The 18,092-nt window shown below is 41.5% G+C and overlaps 1 protein-coding gene across 3 annotated transcripts in view; it reads left to right on the top strand.

Annotated features, from left to right (window-relative positions):
* ARHGAP10 (Rho GTPase activating protein 10) overlaps positions 1-18,092 on the top strand; it is a 242,196-nt gene that overhangs the window by 107,777 nt on the left and 116,327 nt on the right. For all 3 annotated transcript variants that reach the window (XR_006656673.2, XM_024568805.3, XM_045202557.3), the window contains one exon: positions 16,072-16,153. Coding sequence is in view for 2 of the 3 variants with exons in the window: in XM_024568805.3 (XP_024424573.2) it covers positions 16,072-16,153 (82 nt within the window). In the remaining variant the exon portion in view is untranslated. The remainder of the gene's footprint in view (positions 1-16,071; positions 16,154-18,092) is intronic.

An 18,092-nucleotide genomic window follows, 5' to 3' on the forward strand; every position in this document is an offset into this window, starting at 1 on the left:
AGTTCTGGTCCTGTTGCATTAGGTTGCCCCGGCTCATTCAGTAAGAAACCCAGCAGGATGCTGGATGTAGCACTTGGCAGCTTCAGCAGCGTTTGACTTGGTCTAACCTTCAGCCTCCTGGAACTCTCCTGTCCTGTGACTTTGTGACAGTGAACTGTGCTGGGTCTCCCTAAATTTCTTGGATCTCTGGTTGGTTTCGTTTCGTTTCTCTTTCCCTTTCCCCTCCCTTCCCTCCCATTCACATGTTACTCACCCCTGCCCGTTTGTTCTTGCACCCCACTTGTGTTTCGTTTTTTACATCCCTTCCCCGGTGTCTGATTTCCCAGACCTTTGATGTGGAGTTCCTGGGGCTCTGTCCTTGGGTCTCTCCAGCCCTGGCCCTATACGATTGCGTCCAGCCGCATGACTTGGAGTGCCGCGTTGGTGATTCCGCTTGGATCTCCTCCCTGGACTCCATGTCCTCATAGCCAGCTGCGTGCTCAGTATTGCTTCTGGGGTGTCTAATAGATGTTTTGAACAATGCAGGGGTGGGAGAAAACTGTCAGTTTTCTGTCAATTTTCCAAGAATTCTTAGGGAAGTGAAAAGGTATGTTCTCTTGATGGGATCCAACATGTTATATAGATATATTCAATCTGGTCATATAAATACTAATATATAAATTTTTTTTCAAAAGCAATACATGCTAATTGTAAGTCTTTTCCTAAAACTCTTTGGTTAACTTGGAAACTAACTTTCTTCATTCATGTGTCTCCTTGCGTCTTTAGGATGATGCTACTTTTCAGTTGAATTACAGACTCCTGTTGTCTTGGGTTTATTTTTCTAGGTTCTAAGCAGGGAAACATCTATTCAGGTTGGATGTTACCAGTGAACAATGTTTGTGGGGCACACAGGTTCTAGCCCCCCTCCCCCACTGTCTGTTGCTGCTGGTCCCTCGTTTTTGGAGTGAAACCTGGAGGAGGGCGGTGAGGGTGCTTTGTGGTCTCTACCCTAATTCTGAGGCTTTGATGGCATATTTCATCATAAGTTTCCCTCAGGTAGGCTCTTATCTGCTTCCCTGATTCCTGGCCAGTTGACAATGGGGAATTATAGGTAATTTGTTCTTTGTCTATTAGATTCTGAATTCCACGAGGGTAGGGACCTCATCTTAGTATTACTTGGTACTGTAGCACCGAATGCAGTGCGTGGTGGGCATTCACCAAATTTGTCCTGGATTAAGTGAAATTGAATTGTTGCTTAGGAGTGACAGAAGCGGGGTTAGATTCAATCAGGCAACTGTCAGTCAAGCTTCCTTTTCTTCTGTACTGTGGCGCAGCGCTGCGAGCTCCAGTGTGTTCATTCTGCTTAAAGAAAATAAACTTAATCCGTTTTGGAGCATGAGGGTGTTGTAAATGGGGTTCCCATGGCGTTGGTACAGGAGTCTTACGGGGTACCTTCATATAGCAGTTTCACAGTTGATTGCATAATGTTTACTCTAAATATATTGTAGCTTTTTCTCCTGGTATTAATTTTTGCTGCTTTTTATTCCTTGTGTTGGAGAAGAAGTCAGGTAACATTGTGATGATGGGTAAGACTTCATAAACTGTAAAATGGAGCCTGGGCTTGCCTCTGGTCTGTGGGGGTGCAAACACAGAGCTTTCCCTTAATCGTTGCCCGAGTTCAGATCAGATTTGGTTGCATGTAGCAGAAAACCTCAAAGTAGGACGGCTTAAACAGTGTAAAAGTGTATGTTGTCTCTTGATCAGGAAGCCTAGGGGTGGTCAAGCGAGGGCTGGCTGCCTGTGCTTTCTGGTGTCGGATCCTGCTTGCTCTCCTGCATGGTGTGCCTTCCTAGTCACGGTGGGCCCAGTTATCGCCCAGCGCTGTCTTTTGTTGTGGTTATGCTTTGTAGAGGTTGCACAGGCTGCTCTCGCGCACATCCCGCTGGCCTAAATGGAGTTGTAAGATTACACATCGTAGCAAGGGAGGCTGGGAAATCGCTCCCTTTTGTTTCCAGACATCCATGTGCTGTTCTAATACTTGAGAATCTATTATTGAGAATGAAGAGACATTGTTTTGTTGTTCCACCCATTCATGCACTTATGGGGTTGCTGCCTATATGTGGCCTGACTGGGGGGTTGAATCTGCAACCTTGATGCTCCAACCAAGCGAGCTACCCGGCCAGGGTTTGAATGCTTTTACACCAGTGACTTTATTTAGCATTTGTGTGCTTGGAACTGTACTCTTTGTCAGTGTAAAAGAGTGAGGTAAGAACATGTTGTCTCCAGAAGCCCATACAACTGGGCTGAATAATAAGAGTGTTACTGTAGCACATTCGCTGCAGTAATGTTGTAAGTACAATATTTTGTAGTGCGTGGCATTTACGTGCCTAAACAATCAGTCATTGTGTTTGGCCTTGAGGATGAAATTAAAAGGCTCCATCCTAAGGGAACATACAGACCAGGAAGGTTTACAAAGAAGTTATAGTTCAGAAGTCTGTTTAAGGTATGTTGGGAGCTGAGAAGCAATAGGGAGTGGGGTTGGCTGGGAAAGCTTACTAGAAAAACGGATTGTTAAATTGAATTTTGAAGATTTGGTGCAAGTTTGGGAGCTCAGAGGAAGGGAGGCCCAAGGCAAAAGGAATGATACAAGTCCTGAGAAAACATGTTGAGACAATCCTTTCAGTCAGAGGTTCTCAGCTGTGAGCCGGTTTTCTCTGGGAACCTTTTGATTGGTGGGGAGGAACTGGGCCGGCCGTGGGTGCTGACATCTAGTGGATCCAGGCCGGCAGTGCTGCTGAAGGGTTAGCACTGGGCAGCTCTCTATAGCAAAGGCTCACCTGGTCCCACGTGTTAGTAGTGTAGCTGTTGGGAAGCCCTGTTTCTAAAGCATTTGGTAAGACAGCAGCTCCAGCAAATGTCTGTGGCGTCCAATGGAATCGTGCTGTTTTCTTTTACGGGACTATATTTATGAAGTGCATAGTTTAATTAAAAAAGTGTAACAGTAACTATGGTCGTGGGGGTGATTTAAAGCTAGAACGGAAAGGGTTGTGTGTGGCTTGACCCTTCAAGAACTCTCAGGTTCGAGTGCAGAGAGAATAGGAAGGGAAGTTATTTTGAAAGAATTTAGATGGAATTGGTAGAAAATGGAATGTATAGAATTAGAAAGAGCATTTCTTGTAGTTAGGCTCCTGCATTTGTCGTAAGTGTGAGAATTTGTCCCATGGGTGATGTTGTCCACAGTGGCGTGCGGAAAGTCACATTTTAGGTGGCTGCCAACATTTAAATGGAAATCCGAATTTACGTTACTATGACTTTGTCCTTAAAATGTGTGTTGAGAAACACTGGAGTCTGTGTTGTAGAAAAGTTTGTGGCTTTTGAGTAAAGCTGTAGTGAACAGTTGTGGACACATGTTTTTATTTTCTCTTGGATGAATACCTTGGAGTGGGATTGCTGGGGTGTGCGTGTATATACGTGTGTGGAAATAGATGCGTATACGTGTGTATATTTGTATCTGTATGTTTGGCTTTTTAGAAAATTGACAGTTTTCTAGTTATTTTTTAACTTTATTGTTGACACTGTTACAGATGTCCTCATTTCCTTCCTGCCATTGCCCCCCTCCACCCATCCCCCACCCCGTTCCTTCCAGCTGTCGCCACACTGTTGTCTGTGCCTGTGGGTCATGTATATATGTTCTCCGGCTGACCCCTTGGTCTTCTCTCATCCAGCTCTTCCCACCAGCAACATAGGAGAGTTCCCGTTTTCTATCTGCTCACCATCTTTTGATTTATGTTTTTTGATTTTAATAGTGCATGTCTAGTGATGTTGACCACACCTTTTCATGTGCTTTATGGTCTTTCATATTTTTTCCATTGTGAGGTGTCTGTTCAAGTATTTTGTTCATGTAAAAAATGACGTTGTTGGTCTTTTTGTTATTGAATTGTAGGAATTAACTTAGGTAACCTGGATACAAATGTTTTGTCAAATACATTAGTTGTGAACATTTGATCTGTAGTTTGCCTGTTCATTTTCTTAATAGTGTCTTTTGATGAAAAGAACAGTCCCTCTACTTCTAGAGGGACAAAATTAACTGTAACATAGAATTGAACACTGACATTAGAGTAAAACACGATCCTTTCCTACACAGTACTTCTTTTCTGACCATAACATATGGACAAACCGAATTTCAAATCAAATCGAACAGCAAATATAAATGTATCTCCTGTTCTGTAATCCCAACAAGCAGGAACACTAACCAGTGCTTACAACCGAGTTAGTCCTGTGGGTCTGCTGCATGCTTCTTTCCTAAGAATAAAACACCGTCCCAAACTACGGCTGTCTAGAAATCTCCCATGTGGGGCACTAACCGCCATTTTGAAGGCAACCGACAATTATGATCTAATGTTAACGCTCAAAATCAAGGCTGTAAACCTAAACATACCACAAAATTTATCATAACTTCACAAAGATGATAACAGATTCTTCTTAAAACTTCAGGTTTGATTACATGGGAGGTCAAGTTTATTCATTATATAAAGAGAAGATTGTGAATTTCGCATTCTATCATTGGCTAAAATGAGATGGGCGAAATCAAGCTTTAAATGGTAAAGCCCCAATAGGGCTACAACACTTCACTAGAGTTTTTCCAGAATGAAGGCTGATTGAAGCTAAAAATAGACTGGTGTAGGCATATTTCCTGCTAGATGTTAGAAACTTTAGGTTCCACACCGTTCTCTACACTGTACGTGCATTTCTTAGACTGAGTAAGAAAAAGAAAAAAAGAACAGTCTACTTTTGCTGCAGTTGAATTTATCCGTTTTAAAAAATTGATAGAAATATTTGGAAGAGATCTTGATCCCAAGGTTGCCAAGATATTTGTCCAGATTTTCATGTAAAAGCTTTATAATCAGTCTATGACTTGTGAAGATTTGGGGGGGGCATGGTGTGATTTGTGGAGGCTGAGTGCTACTTCCTTTTTCCTGTACAGACACTCAGTTTTTCTAGCCCCGTTTGTTGAGAAGGGCTTTCCTGTCATCGGGTGGTTTTGGCATCTCTGTCACAAGTCATTTGACTGAGTGTGTGCAGGTCTGTTTCTGTGTCTAGATTCTCTCCTGTTACGTTGCTCTGTCTGTTGCTTTCCAGTTCCACGTCATCATCACTGTAGCTTTATAGCGAGTCTTGAAGCCCTGTTGTGGGATTCCTCTGTTCTTTTTCACAGTTGTTCTGGCGGTTCTACATTCTTTGTGTTTCCACATAAATTTTAAAACCAGTTTATTTCCACAAAATGCCTACAGGCCAATGTTATCAATGTGGAACATTAATAATTCATGTGTATGACTTTCCATTGATTTAGTCTTTAATTTCTCTCAGTATGTTTTATACTCAGTATAGGGGTTATGGTCATCTTTTGTTAAATTTCTCTAAGTTATGTTTCTGGACATTATTTTGACAGTGTTTTAGATTTTATTATCCAATAAACTGTTACTATATGGAAATGCAGTTGGTTTTAATATTGCTGAGTTGATTTATTAGTTCTTTGTAGTTTCTTCAGGATTTTTTTTTTATGTATACAATGGCATCGTATATGAATAAAGGCGGCTTTCTTTCTTTCCATTCTGTGTGTCTTTTATTGCTTTTTCTGGTCTTATGGCACCACCAAGACCTCCAATAAAATATTGAATAGCAGTGATGATTTTGGGCATCTTGCCTTATTCTTGATCTTAGGGGAAAAGCATTTGTTATTTCATTTGTAAAGTACAGTGTTAGCTGAAGATTGTAGATGCTTATCATGTTGAGGAAGTTTTTGTGCATTCCCACTTTTAATCATGAATAGATGTTGACTTTTGACAATTATTTGTCAATATCAATGAAATGATCACTATTTTTCTTGAAGCTGTTAATGGGTGAATGGCAATGAATTTTCTAACTGAAACTAACCTCACATTCCTGAGACAAACTTCTACTGGTCATGGTGTATTAATCTCTATGTATATTGCTGTATTCATTCTGCTAGTATTTGGTTAAGTATATGTGTAATTATGTTCGGGAGGGATATTGTGTGTTATATCCTTGTTCTGTAATGTCGTAGACTGATTTTGGTACAGGTGGCTTCGGAAGACGTGGGACGTTTTCCACCTTGCTGTTACTTGAAGTGTTTGTGTGATATCGGCATTATTTCTTTCTGAAATGTTGGTGAGATTTGCCTCTAAGCCATCTTGGGCTGAAATTTTTATTTTTTATGGGAAGTTTAAAAATTACAGATCCAGTTTATCTAGTGAGTAAAGGGATATTCATATTTTCTATTTTTCTTTTGTTAGTCTTGATAAATTGGGGTTTTTCAAGGGATTTGTTCATTTCTGCTGAGCTGTTGACTAGATGGTGTACGTTTGTCTGTAATAGCTACTTATTTTCATATCTGTAAGATCTATAGTGATGACTTTTGCATGTTTGATATTGGAGCTTTCTTTAAAATTTTTTTCTTTGTTAAGCCTTGCATAAAGTTTTAATCAGTTGTGTTATTTATTTCAGATAAATCATGTCCATTTTATGTTTCATTGCCTCCTGTTTTTACATTTATTTACTTTTATTAGCTTTGGATTTTATTTTTTAATCCCTTAAGGTGGAAGGATTGATTTTCCACATTGTCCTTGAATGTAGACATTTAAATGTATAAATTTCTGATGGCGGCTTAACTTGTGTCCCGCATGTTTTGATGTGTAATATTTTTATTGTACTTCTTTTTAAGTTTTTTGTGATTAGGACGTAGGTGTTGAATTTTAACTCAGGTGTTATTTAAAATATGTCTTAAAACTTTCAAGTGGTTGGGGGTTTTCTACGTGTAATATTATTATTGTTTTTCTACTTTGGTCAGAGAGTATATGTGTTCTGTATTTTATCAGTACTTTGAGGTTTACTAGACTTGTTTCATTGCCCCAAGTGTGGGCTATTCAGCAAACGGTCCACGTGCACTGCAGGAGAATGAGCTATGTGCTGTTGCCGGGTGCAGTGTTCTCTAAAGATGTCAGATCAAGTAGGTTGATAGTGTTGCTCAAATATCCTGCATTGTTTGATTTCTGATATTATTTTATTATTTACTAAACTAGAGATGGAAAAATCGCTCACTGTGATTAGGACTTGCCTATTGCCCACTAATTTTGTCAATTTTTACTGGATGTATTGAATTTCGAGATCGTTTTTGTGCATGCAGATTTGTGATATGTCTTCTTGATGAAGCGACCCTTTTATCATTATGAAATGTCCTAATAATCTTTATCTTGAAATCTACCTTGTTCGTTATTAATATAGCCACATAAGCTTTCTTATGCTTAGTGTCAGCTTGGCATATCTTCTTTTTACCATTTTTTTTTTACCTGTCCGTGCGTTCAACTTTGTTGTTTATTAATAGCCTGTCACTGAGTCCATTTATGTATGATGTGATTAACCCGTTTGGGTTTAAGCCTACCATTTGGCTTTGTTTTCTATTTGTCCTGTTTGTTCTTTGTTCTTCTGTTCTTCCTTTACTCTGTAGTGAATTCAATTTTTTTAGTATTCCATTTTATCTCCTCTGTTTGATTTTTCATTACTCCTCTTTGTATATGCATTTTTAGTTTTTATCATAGAGAGTATAACATACATTTTGAATTTATCATTGTATCTACCTTTTCATAAACAATATAAGAACCTTACAACGCTAGACTCCTAATCACCGTTGTTTTGCTCTTGTGCCCATGTTATATTTTAATTCTAGCTACACTACGAACCCAATAATATGTTACAACTTTTAATTTATGAAACTGATAATCTGTAAAATTTAAAGAAATACTACATTTCATTTACATATATGTGCATAAGTACGTATATATGAGGGGGTGTATGTGTATGACTTTTTTATGTCTTGTTTATACCGACACACTTATTATCAATTCTGATTTTCTGCAGAACTGAGTTTTTAATTTTGTGCCGTTTCCTGTAAGTTCCGGCTAAATTAATTTAAGCATTTCTTGTAATGCAGGTTTGTTGGAGAAGAATTCTTCATGTTTTGTCTGTCTGAAAATGTCTTTATTTTGCCTTCATTTTTGATGAATGGAGAAGTCTACATTGATAGTTTCCTACCCCCGCACTTCAAATAAGTCACTCCATTTCTTCAGGCCTCCGTTTTTCCCTCCTGGCAAGTCATCCATCGTTCTTATTGTTCCCTTCAATGTGTCTTTTTCTTCTGCTTTCACGATTTCCTTTTTATGATGTGCCTGAGTGCGGTTTTCTTTGTTTTATCCTGCTTGGGGCTCATTGAAATTCTTGGGGATGTGGATTGATATTTCCTATCAGTTTTGGAAAATCTTAGCTATTATCTGTTCCAATGGTTCTCCATTTTCTCTTTCTTCACATTCTGGGCGTCTGGTTGCATCCTGTTAGACTATTCGATACCTGTTTCATAGGTCCCTGCAGCATTTTAATTTATGGAAGTGACTGAGTGACAAGATGGTGAGGCTAATGCCATTGGGAGAGAAGTTTATTATTTTTAGTTTCCAAGAGGAGAAGCCGCGCCATGTCACCCAGGGCTACATGGGGAAACTTCAGGCTTTGGTCAGGAGTCAGGATTGGCTCGTTTGAATAACATTGCGGAGCTCTAGGCTGTCCTGTGGGGGAAATGCTGGCTTGGTTGGAATTAGATAAAGGATATGGAGTCAGGATTGGTTGGTCTGCACATGAAAAGTATCCTCCTGAACTCTTCATAGTTGTTATTTTATTTTCCATTCTTGCATATCCAGTTGTCTCTCTGTTATGGAGTCAGGATTGGTTGGTCTGCACATGAAAAGTATCCTCCTGAACAACTCATCTTTGTCATTTTATTTTCCATTCTTGCATATCCAGTTGTCTCTCCATTAATAGTTTGCATTTCTTTGCTGAAATCCCCTTCAGTTTATACAAGTGGACCACCTTTTGCACTGGATCCTTTAGCACACTTTCAGTTGTTTTTAGGTTTCTGTTGAATTCCCCATCCCCCACCATATCTGGGCTATTTCTGGGGATGGTTCTTTTGATTGCTTCTTCACTTGATGTTGGGTTACATATTCTTGCTTCTTTGCATGGCTTGTAATTTTTTTGCTGTGTGCAGGAGAGCAGTAGAGACTAAGGTGAGTAGTGTTTTTACCTGGGTAAAGGGCTTGTCCATTTTTCCATTAGGTTACTGATGTGTGGGGCTGTCAGTTCAGTTGGCAGTTGAGCTGAGATTCAGCATTGTTGTTACTGTAGTTAGGTTTTGTTCATCACAGGCTTCATGGGATTTGAGGAGGCCACCGAGCCTTCGGAAGTTCTGCCCCGCCCCGCATACGTAATGAGTGCCACACACCTCAGGGCTGCACCTTCCGCCGGGGGCTCACACTGCCAGTGAGTGCTTGGTGAAGTCCCCTGGGAAGGAGTTGGGGGGAGGCTTCAGACTTCCTTTGTGTCTGCATCTTCTGGGGATTCTAAAACAGCCCCCCATCCCATTTAAGACTTCGTTAAAATCCTGTTTTCCCCATCTCTGATGGCTTCCTCTTTGTCCTCCTGTGTGCATGTGAGTGTGTGAGTGGGAAGCTTTGCGCGTTTTGGCTCATTAGGCTTCTTTGCATCTTCAGGTCTTAGATGGTCATTGAAAACAACAACTGTGATTTTATAGGCTCTCCACCGTGCCCTTCTAAGGGCGAAAAGGATGTTGTCTTAACTTTCCACACTCTAAGCCAAAGCAGCACCTTTGTAATGGTTAATACTTTGAATTCACTTTTCTCAGAGGGTATAATCCTGCTTCTGACTAAATCGTTGCTTGCTTTTTCTGTCTGAAACAACTTTTTGGTGGACAGAAGAAAGAAGTTAATATAAGGTCTTCACCCCTAGTAAAATCAAGCAACATGCTTTTATCATCTCTGGAAAAATGCATGATTCATAGACTTGCACTTGGAAGTTTTTGCCAGCAAACCTTACAAGACACTGATGATGACATCTGTGTTTCTGGAATTTTTAAAAAGTCTTTTGTTTGGCGCTTTCCCATTCTCAGAGTAAAATTCAGTGCAGGACTTGTAACGTGCTGGCTTGGTTTATTTATTTTCCTTTATAACATTCGTCTTAGAGGAGCAGTAGAATACTTCTGATTGTTACTACCACAAGTTTGGTAGCTGCTTCTTAGTTTTTTTCTTTTAATTTCCTCTGTTTACAACAATAGCTCATTAATTGACATTTCATAACTGTCTTGTAGACGTTTGTCTCCACTCTTGTATATTTTCTTAACTTGTGGGTTCATTGATCTGTCACGTAAAATATAAGGAGAACACGTGTCTTCCATATGCTTTGATAGAACTGCAAGAACTGCACTTGAAAGAGAATGAATGGATACGGGGTCAAGTGTAAACACAGATAACAGGTCCCTAGACTGCCTTTCCTGCGCAAGCCTGAGGGAGTGCTGATGCATTGTGGGACACATTTTGTAATGAGTGAATGAAAACAGTGAGATAGTGCTCTACAGATAATTATGGTTTCAAGTGAAGACGGGCAGACTCTTTCTTTCTGGCAAGTTACTTTCTTTTACTTGGATCATTTTTCCTTCTTGAAGTTCATACTGTTTGCCTTTGCATTCACCAAGAACCAGCCTTGCTTTGCTGGCATGGTGAATTTTTCCTAGCTCAGCACCGTGTCTAAGGCATGTATTAGGTTCTCAGATGTTAGTTTGGTTGAAACGAGTTATTATAAGAAGAAAAGAATGCCGTGTCCTCAGTCGGGCCAGTATAATGCATTGCAGTGGTACTGACTCTGAGAACCCCCAGATTGGGACTTTCTCAATTCTAGTTCTAGCTCTAGTGGAGTGACTCATCTAGTGACCTTAACTCCTCCACTAAATGAAGACGATATAAAAACTCTTTCTTTATGTAAATGTGGATAATCTAGTACACTGTTGCAAAATTGTTCTTTCCTATCCTTATATTCACTGTGTTGTCTCCTAGGCTCCTTAAACTTTAGAAATAACACATGTCTTTGTTTCAAAAACTAGGGCATTTTTATGGGTTGGTTTAACAGATGCTGTGAATACTGTAGTTTACCATGTGCGCGGTGTTTCCTAAAGCCTCATTTTTGCTTAATGATTTCCTACATATTGATCGTTGAAAAAAAGAGACTTGAGGACTTTAAAATGGTGAAAACATGTGTTTCGTGCACTGCATTTTATTTTTCCCGCACTGATGTTTTAGAGGTAGGGGCTCCGTGAACGGGCAGTGAGAGTGAGCCCTCTTTGTGATAGGATGGGGCTGAGCTTTATTCAGCGCCGGTGACTGATCCCTTGAAGTAGCATGTTGCAAATGTGCAAAAAGTTCTGGAGAACTTGCAGTGTGATGGATTAATTCTCAAAAGGGGAATTGTTTTGAGTTACCATGTTGTTATTTGTCAAAATGTAAACAGAAATAGAATTCTTTCCTTGTAGGTGATGTATTTCTACTTAATCTCTCATCTCTCAACAAATTTGTTTTCTGTGAGATTCCACAAAGGGCTGGATGGCTCAGGTCTGACTCATTGCGCTTGGAGGCAAGTCCTGTAATAAAACCTCAGTTTTTGTGCCGCATTGGCTTTTATCCAGACTTAACATGGCTGTTTCAGCTGAAGCTTGACAATTGCTTTTTTTCTTCAGTATCTACGATTCCAGTTCATAACTCCTCAAATTCTTCATTATTCAACCCTTTTTTGCTTGTGTTCCATGTCCCCAGAACCAGTCATCCTTTCTCTTAGCCAGCGTCTCCCTTTGCTGCTCTCTGTGTTACCTGGTTAAGAATATCCGGCCACCTACCTGTAAATATGATTTCTCCTCACATATCAATGGACAGCCTTAGGGGAAAACTAGAAAGGAACTAGCAAGCACAAGGGATTTCATCAGGCCAAGTGTCTGATGCTGTCAGTATAAATATAAATTGAGCCCTGATTTGCTGCAATTGTTTGTGGCTTTCATGGAATTAATTCCTTCACCAGTTACTGATGCTATATTATAATTGATCTGCCTTTTGTTCTTTGAATGACAGCTTGCTTGCTCAGTATTTTGTCACCCATAGTACGTAGAAGCCCCTCTTGAATTTGTCTCTAGTGCATCATTTCCCCCCCCCTTTTGCCAATTCCATCTCATCTTCTCAGTCTTCCCATGAGTCCTTGCAGCCAGCTCTTCCCTTTCTTCAGTCCACTGTCTACCCAGCAGCTGGTGTTTACGTACACATTTAATCTCATCTTGTTGTTCTCCTGCTGAGAACCTCCGGTGACCTTTAGGGTGAACCAGATCCCTAGCATGGCCCTGTGTGGCTGGGCCCCAGGCTGCCTCACCAGCCTGCATTGTGCCCCGGTATGCCTGGTTTATGGGACCAGTGGAGAGGCCAAACCCAGCTTCCCAGAGTGTGCCCTTTCCCTCCTGGGCCCCTTCGCAGCTTAGCGGACAACGCCCACCTTGTTGCTTTGACATTGGTCATTCATCCTTCAGGGCTCAGGTTAACTGTCTCTTCCCCAGGGAAACCTAACATCCAGGCTTAGGCCAGCCTTTCCTCTTCCTTACTCTCATTGCACCTTGAAATGCTGAAGTTGCCTCCTGAGACAGGCCGCAGAGTAACCCACACACGTCTCCTTGACAATTAAAACAATTTTTCTTAAAGATTTTATTTATTTTCAGAGGAGAAGGGAAGGAGAAAGAGAGGGAGAGAAACATCAGTGTGTGGTTGCCTCTCGTGTGCCCCCTACTGGGGACTTTCCCGGCAGCCCAGGCATGTGCCCTGACCGGGAATAGAACCAGGGACCTTTTACTTTGCAGTCCAGCTCTCAGTCTACTGAGCCACACCAGCCAGTGTGACCACAGCAGTTTAACATGCGTGAAATTGAATGCTTTTATATTTGGGCATACATCTTCTGATGTGTCCTTATCACTTCTTCTTTTTCTCCTAGGTAGCTGGCTTTACTCATTTGTCATTATCTGATTCCTTTGCAATGGTCTGTATAATTGAAATTAATTTATTATTTGTAGTTTATTTACCTTCTGCTTTTTCTGCTGGACAGTCAGCCCTTTGTGGGTGGTATTCCCAGCCCAGTGCCCGGCGCACGGTAGTGTATTCAATAATTAAATCCTGACCCTCTGGTACAAGACCTAAAGGTGAGTAGACAGTCACTCAGTGTTTGTTGAACTGAATGTTTGTAAACCCTGCGTTGTCTTCCCATGACCGTGGTTGCCATTTTTGACCTTGGGTCCACCCATCTCTGCTAGTTTTGCCATTTCTGGATTATAAAAGCTGTCAACTTTTTATTATGTATTTGTGATATCTCTTATTTTACATTTCATACTTTTCCCCCTTAAATTACATATTAAATGTTTGAATACATATAACTTTTAAAGAGGTCTGTAGACTTTTTTTTTCTTTACAAGAATGGAACACCCTTGCAGAGAGCTGAGACCCCCACACATAAATATTGTTTTATCACTTGACCGATGTAGAGAAAAACATCTGTACCATCTTAAGTTTTTTCTCACAGTTTTCATCAACTCCCCTGGGTACTAAGTGTGGGATACTAAAAATAAGGGCCAATATCTTCACGTCCCAGTGAAGGAAGTTCTGGAAGCAGCCTGACTGTCTGGGTGTCCTGCTTCGGTTCCTGTTCCAGAGCTGTGTGCAGCAGAGCTCGGGGAGGTGGCACTTTGCTTCTGTGCTGCCAAGTCGGTGGTCAAGCTGGGCCAGTGCAAGATGACGAAGAGCCATTTTGCTGTTCAGGGGTAGGGTTAGGGACAATTGGTGATTTTTGTTCCCACAGAATTCATAGTCTGGAGAAATGGTCATAGCTGAGAGAGCCTATCAGTTGCAACTAGAGTTATTTTGTAGCGAACTTTAAGCAGAGAACTTCCTCCTTCCTCATGGCCAGGAGGGGAGGAGGCACAACGCCTGTAGAGGGGGGCGGTGGGAGCTGGGAGCAGGGCTTTGGCAGGGTGCTTTTGGAGGATGCTTTGTGCTGTATAAAGATGGTGCCGCTTATTGAATTACCGTTGATTCTTGCAGCTTGCTTTAGTTGAAAAAGATGATCCGATAGTTAAAAACGAGGTGAGGTGCTGTGACAGGAATGATAACTTTTCAAAAGCATATTCAGTATCAAATGGGAATTAGTATTTACTCTCCTTTTCAGCCACAATTTTTATTTCCAGTTTCCTATATTTTGGGGTGTTTTGCCTTTTAATTCCTTGTCAAAAGTTTTACTTTTAATACTTTTCATCACATAGACAAATTTGTTTCAGTGGAGAAACCACTCACCAACAGTTAAGGGGAACTATTAATGGCTTTTTACCTAGTATTCTTTTGCAATATTCAGAGTTTTCTGGCAGAATCTCTTTATGTCTGAATAAGCTGGTGGGAGAAAGACCGACCTTGGCCCTGAGGACCAAACAGGATGGAAACAGACCAAATGGTTAACAGTGCTGTCCTGGGGGAGGAATTAGAATGGGGTGAAAGTGACTTTTTGGTTTTGTAACAATAAATATGTATTTCTTTTATAAAAAAATGTAATCATTGCTACTACCTCACGTCGAACTAGGATGGCTACTTAAAAAAAATAAGAGAACATAAGTGTTGGTGAAGATGTGGAGAAAAGGAGCCTTTGGGCAGCTTCTGTGCAAAAGGGTATGGCAGTTCCTCCAAAAATTGGAAGTAGAATTACCATATGACCCCGTGTGAGGAGAAACCCTGGCTCTTCCTACTTACAGAATACATCCGTACTTCCAGTGTTGGGGTTTTCCTGACCACACAATTCTGCTGTTCTCTGTGGAGACCAGCCGAGTGCCCTGTAATTTAACTCAGTTCTGACACTAACCGGAGTAGGTGCAGATGCCTCAGACTAAGGGCTCAGTCCCGCAAGTCTGCCCTCTCCCACTTTGGAAACCATTTGCAAGTTCCGGTCCTCACCGCTGCCTTTGGCTGACTGGTTATAAAGTGAGGCTTCCTATGACCCTCTCAGGTTCAATAATACATTGGGATAGTTCACAGAACTCAGAGAAAGTTTATTTACTATTGCTGCCTTATTACAGAGGAGAATATTTTAAAGGATATAAATTAACAGCCAGATGAAGAGGTACATAGGGCAAGGTGTGGGGGAAGGGCTTGGAGCTTCCATGCTCTCTCTGGCCAGTGCACCCTCCCAGTGCCTGCGTGTATTCCCCGATTTAGAAGCCGTCCAAATCCCAGGGATGTTCATGGAGGCTTCACTGCGTAGCAAACGACTGGTTAAATTATTGGCCATTGGTAATTGACCTCAGTCCCCAGTCCCTCTCCCTGCCTAGTTGGGGAGGATGGGACTGAAAGTTCCAATTTCTAATCACATGGTTGGTTCCTTTGGCAACCTGCCCCCGTCATGAGGCTATTCAGGAGCCCTAAGCCCCATTGTCTCGTTAGTGTGCAATAAATTACAGAGATTTAGAGGGCTTTTAAGGAGCTTTGTGCCAGGAAATGGGATCAGAGACCAAATACATACTTATTATATATACCCAAAAGAACTGGACACAAGGCCTGAGGAGATGTTTGTACATCTGTGTTCATAGCATTATTCTCAGTAGCCCACAGGTGGAAGCAACCCATGTGTGCATGGAGGGCTGAACGGATAAGCAAAATGCACACAGTGGAATATTACTCAGCCTGACAAAAGAAGGAAGTTCTGACATGCTGCTATGTCGATAATGAAAAGGGAGGATATTATCCCAAGTGAAATAAGCCAGTCACAAAAAGACAAATACGCTGTGATTCTGCTTACCTGAAGTAGTCACGGTCATAGACCCAGAGAGTGGAAGGGTGGCTGTCTGGTGCTGGGGGAAAGGGAATGGGGAGTTGTTAATGTTAAAGGGTACAGAGTTTTAGTTTTACAAGGTGGAGAATTCTGGAGATTGGTTTCCCAGCACTGCTGAACTGTACAGTTAAAATGGTTAAGATCATACATTTTATAATGTGTACTTGATCACAATTTAAAAGTAATTTAAAAAACAACGTAATCACTCCTGTAGAACATTGGGAAGTAGAGAAGGAGTCCTGCTTTTGGCCGCGGAGGGGTAACGTGATCTGTCCCGGTGTCTTTCAGGCCTGGTGTCTCCCTGACTGTGCAGGCGTTCTCAGAAGAGGAAAGGAGGCAGTGGCTGGAAGCTCTGGGCGGAAAAGAAGCTGTAAGAATCATCAGTGCTCGAGTTTTATTTCAACCCCTTTAGAGTCGACTCGCGTTCATGTTTTATAGTACTTAAAAAACAGTCCCTGCTGAAACTGGTGCTTGAATTACTCTCAGAAGCATTCAGTATTCTAGTAATTTGGCTGGAGGTAGCATCAGCACATGTAAGACTGGGGTATCATTAGTTTTTATTTTTGCTCTTTCATGACTTTGCCGCTCAGGTTTGCCATGCTTGAGGAAGTCATCTGAAGTCTCCATTTCTCGTTTCCTACCTCTCAGTACTTTGAGAGATAAACAAAATAAAGACTTGCGATTCTTTTTGATCTTGGTGGAGGTGGAACAGGAAATATGAGGCAGGGCAGACAATACTAGAAGTGACTGCTGTAATTATGTTGCTTGATTTAACAATTTATGGGTTAGCCTAAAGGAATACTGTGTGTGATACTACACAGCCTTAGTGAATGGGCATCTATTCATAACCGTTTGAGGAATAAATTAAAGTCAAGGCTATAGATCCAGTGGCACAGACATTCAGCCTGTTTGCCACTTTATCTGAGCACTACTTTCATTTGCCGGGACTGGTGGCCTTTGGGCGTTGAGAACTGGGCAGGTCATGTGTTGAATTGGGAACTCTGTGAGGAAAATTACAGAACACACCATAGAACCAATGTGAATAAACTCTGTGTAAAGTGTTGTGACTCTGAATCAGTTGCCAGCGCAGGTACCGGGGGGCTATCTGGAAAGCCTTCGCCACCCCAGTGGGGTTTTGAAGAAGGGAAAGGACGTAGTTGGCAAAGTGGAAGAGCCATCATAGATAGTAAGCAGAGAGGAGGGTGTCAGGAGAGAGCTGATGAAGCAGACATTGCTACCTGGGGGCCCATTGGGGAGAGCAGAGCAGGTGGGGGCGAGAGTGCTGGGCCAAGTGCGTGTGGCGATCTCAATGTGCTGTTTCGAAAATGAAAACCCAAATTACAAATTTCAGAAGTAGATCCAATACAGGGAATGTACCACCCACGTGGGAAAAAAGTAGTGATTAGATTTCTGTCTCATTTTATTATATTTATCAGCATATAGCCTCTGTAGTTTTATTCCTGTCTATATTCTTAATTTGTCTTTGCAATTTAGCTGGAAGTAAAGAGTACTCACAACATTAATAGTTACTGAGATCCAGAACGTTGGTTATGGTACTCCTGTACCAAAACCCCTGCACTGACGAGGGCTCCTCTCCAGAGAACAAAGAAGTGCTTTGGACAGTCCGTTTGCATAGGGAAAGACCACATGACTAAGTTCCTGAGAAATAAATCTGTCACCAAACGCAGTCTAACCCTGAAGACATGTGTAGCCCCTTCTTTAGAGTAAAGAGCCAAGTAATTCGAGATACACAAATAATGGCAGGTCTGCAGAAAGAAAATACAGTCATGCACCACGGATACACTCCACCCATATACACCAAGGTCTGTCCAGAAGGTATCCAGCCATGTAGTATGAAAAATGGAGACTTTTATTGAAGAACATACAAGACACAAGAAACATGGTACATAGGGCAGTGATGTCTCTGTCTCCTTCAAAGGAGGCACCTTGGGACCTCACACAGTTCTCCCAGTCACCATCAGCTGACCCATCATGTTTTCCTGAATCTCATTGACAGTCTGAAATCTCTTCCCTTTCAAAGGTGATTTTAGTTTTGGGAAAAGCCAGAAGTCACAGGGCACCCAATCTGGGCTGTAGGGGGGCTGAGAGACCTGGGTGATTTGATGTTTCTCCAAAAAACTCTGCACGAGATGTGATGTGTAAGCAGGTGCATTGTTGTGACAAAGCTGCCAGTCACCAGTTGCCGATAGCTGTGGCCTTGACTCATCCAAATGGTTTCCATGGAGGAATGTTCAAGCTTAATGAAATATGTAATGCAGATTCGTTGCTCTACTCACTCAGTCGTTGTG

This window comes from Desmodus rotundus, chromosome 9, assembly GCF_022682495.2.
Source record: "Desmodus rotundus isolate HL8 chromosome 9, HLdesRot8A.1, whole genome shotgun sequence".
NCBI classification, from domain to species: Eukaryota; Metazoa; Chordata; class Mammalia; order Chiroptera; family Phyllostomidae; genus Desmodus; species Desmodus rotundus.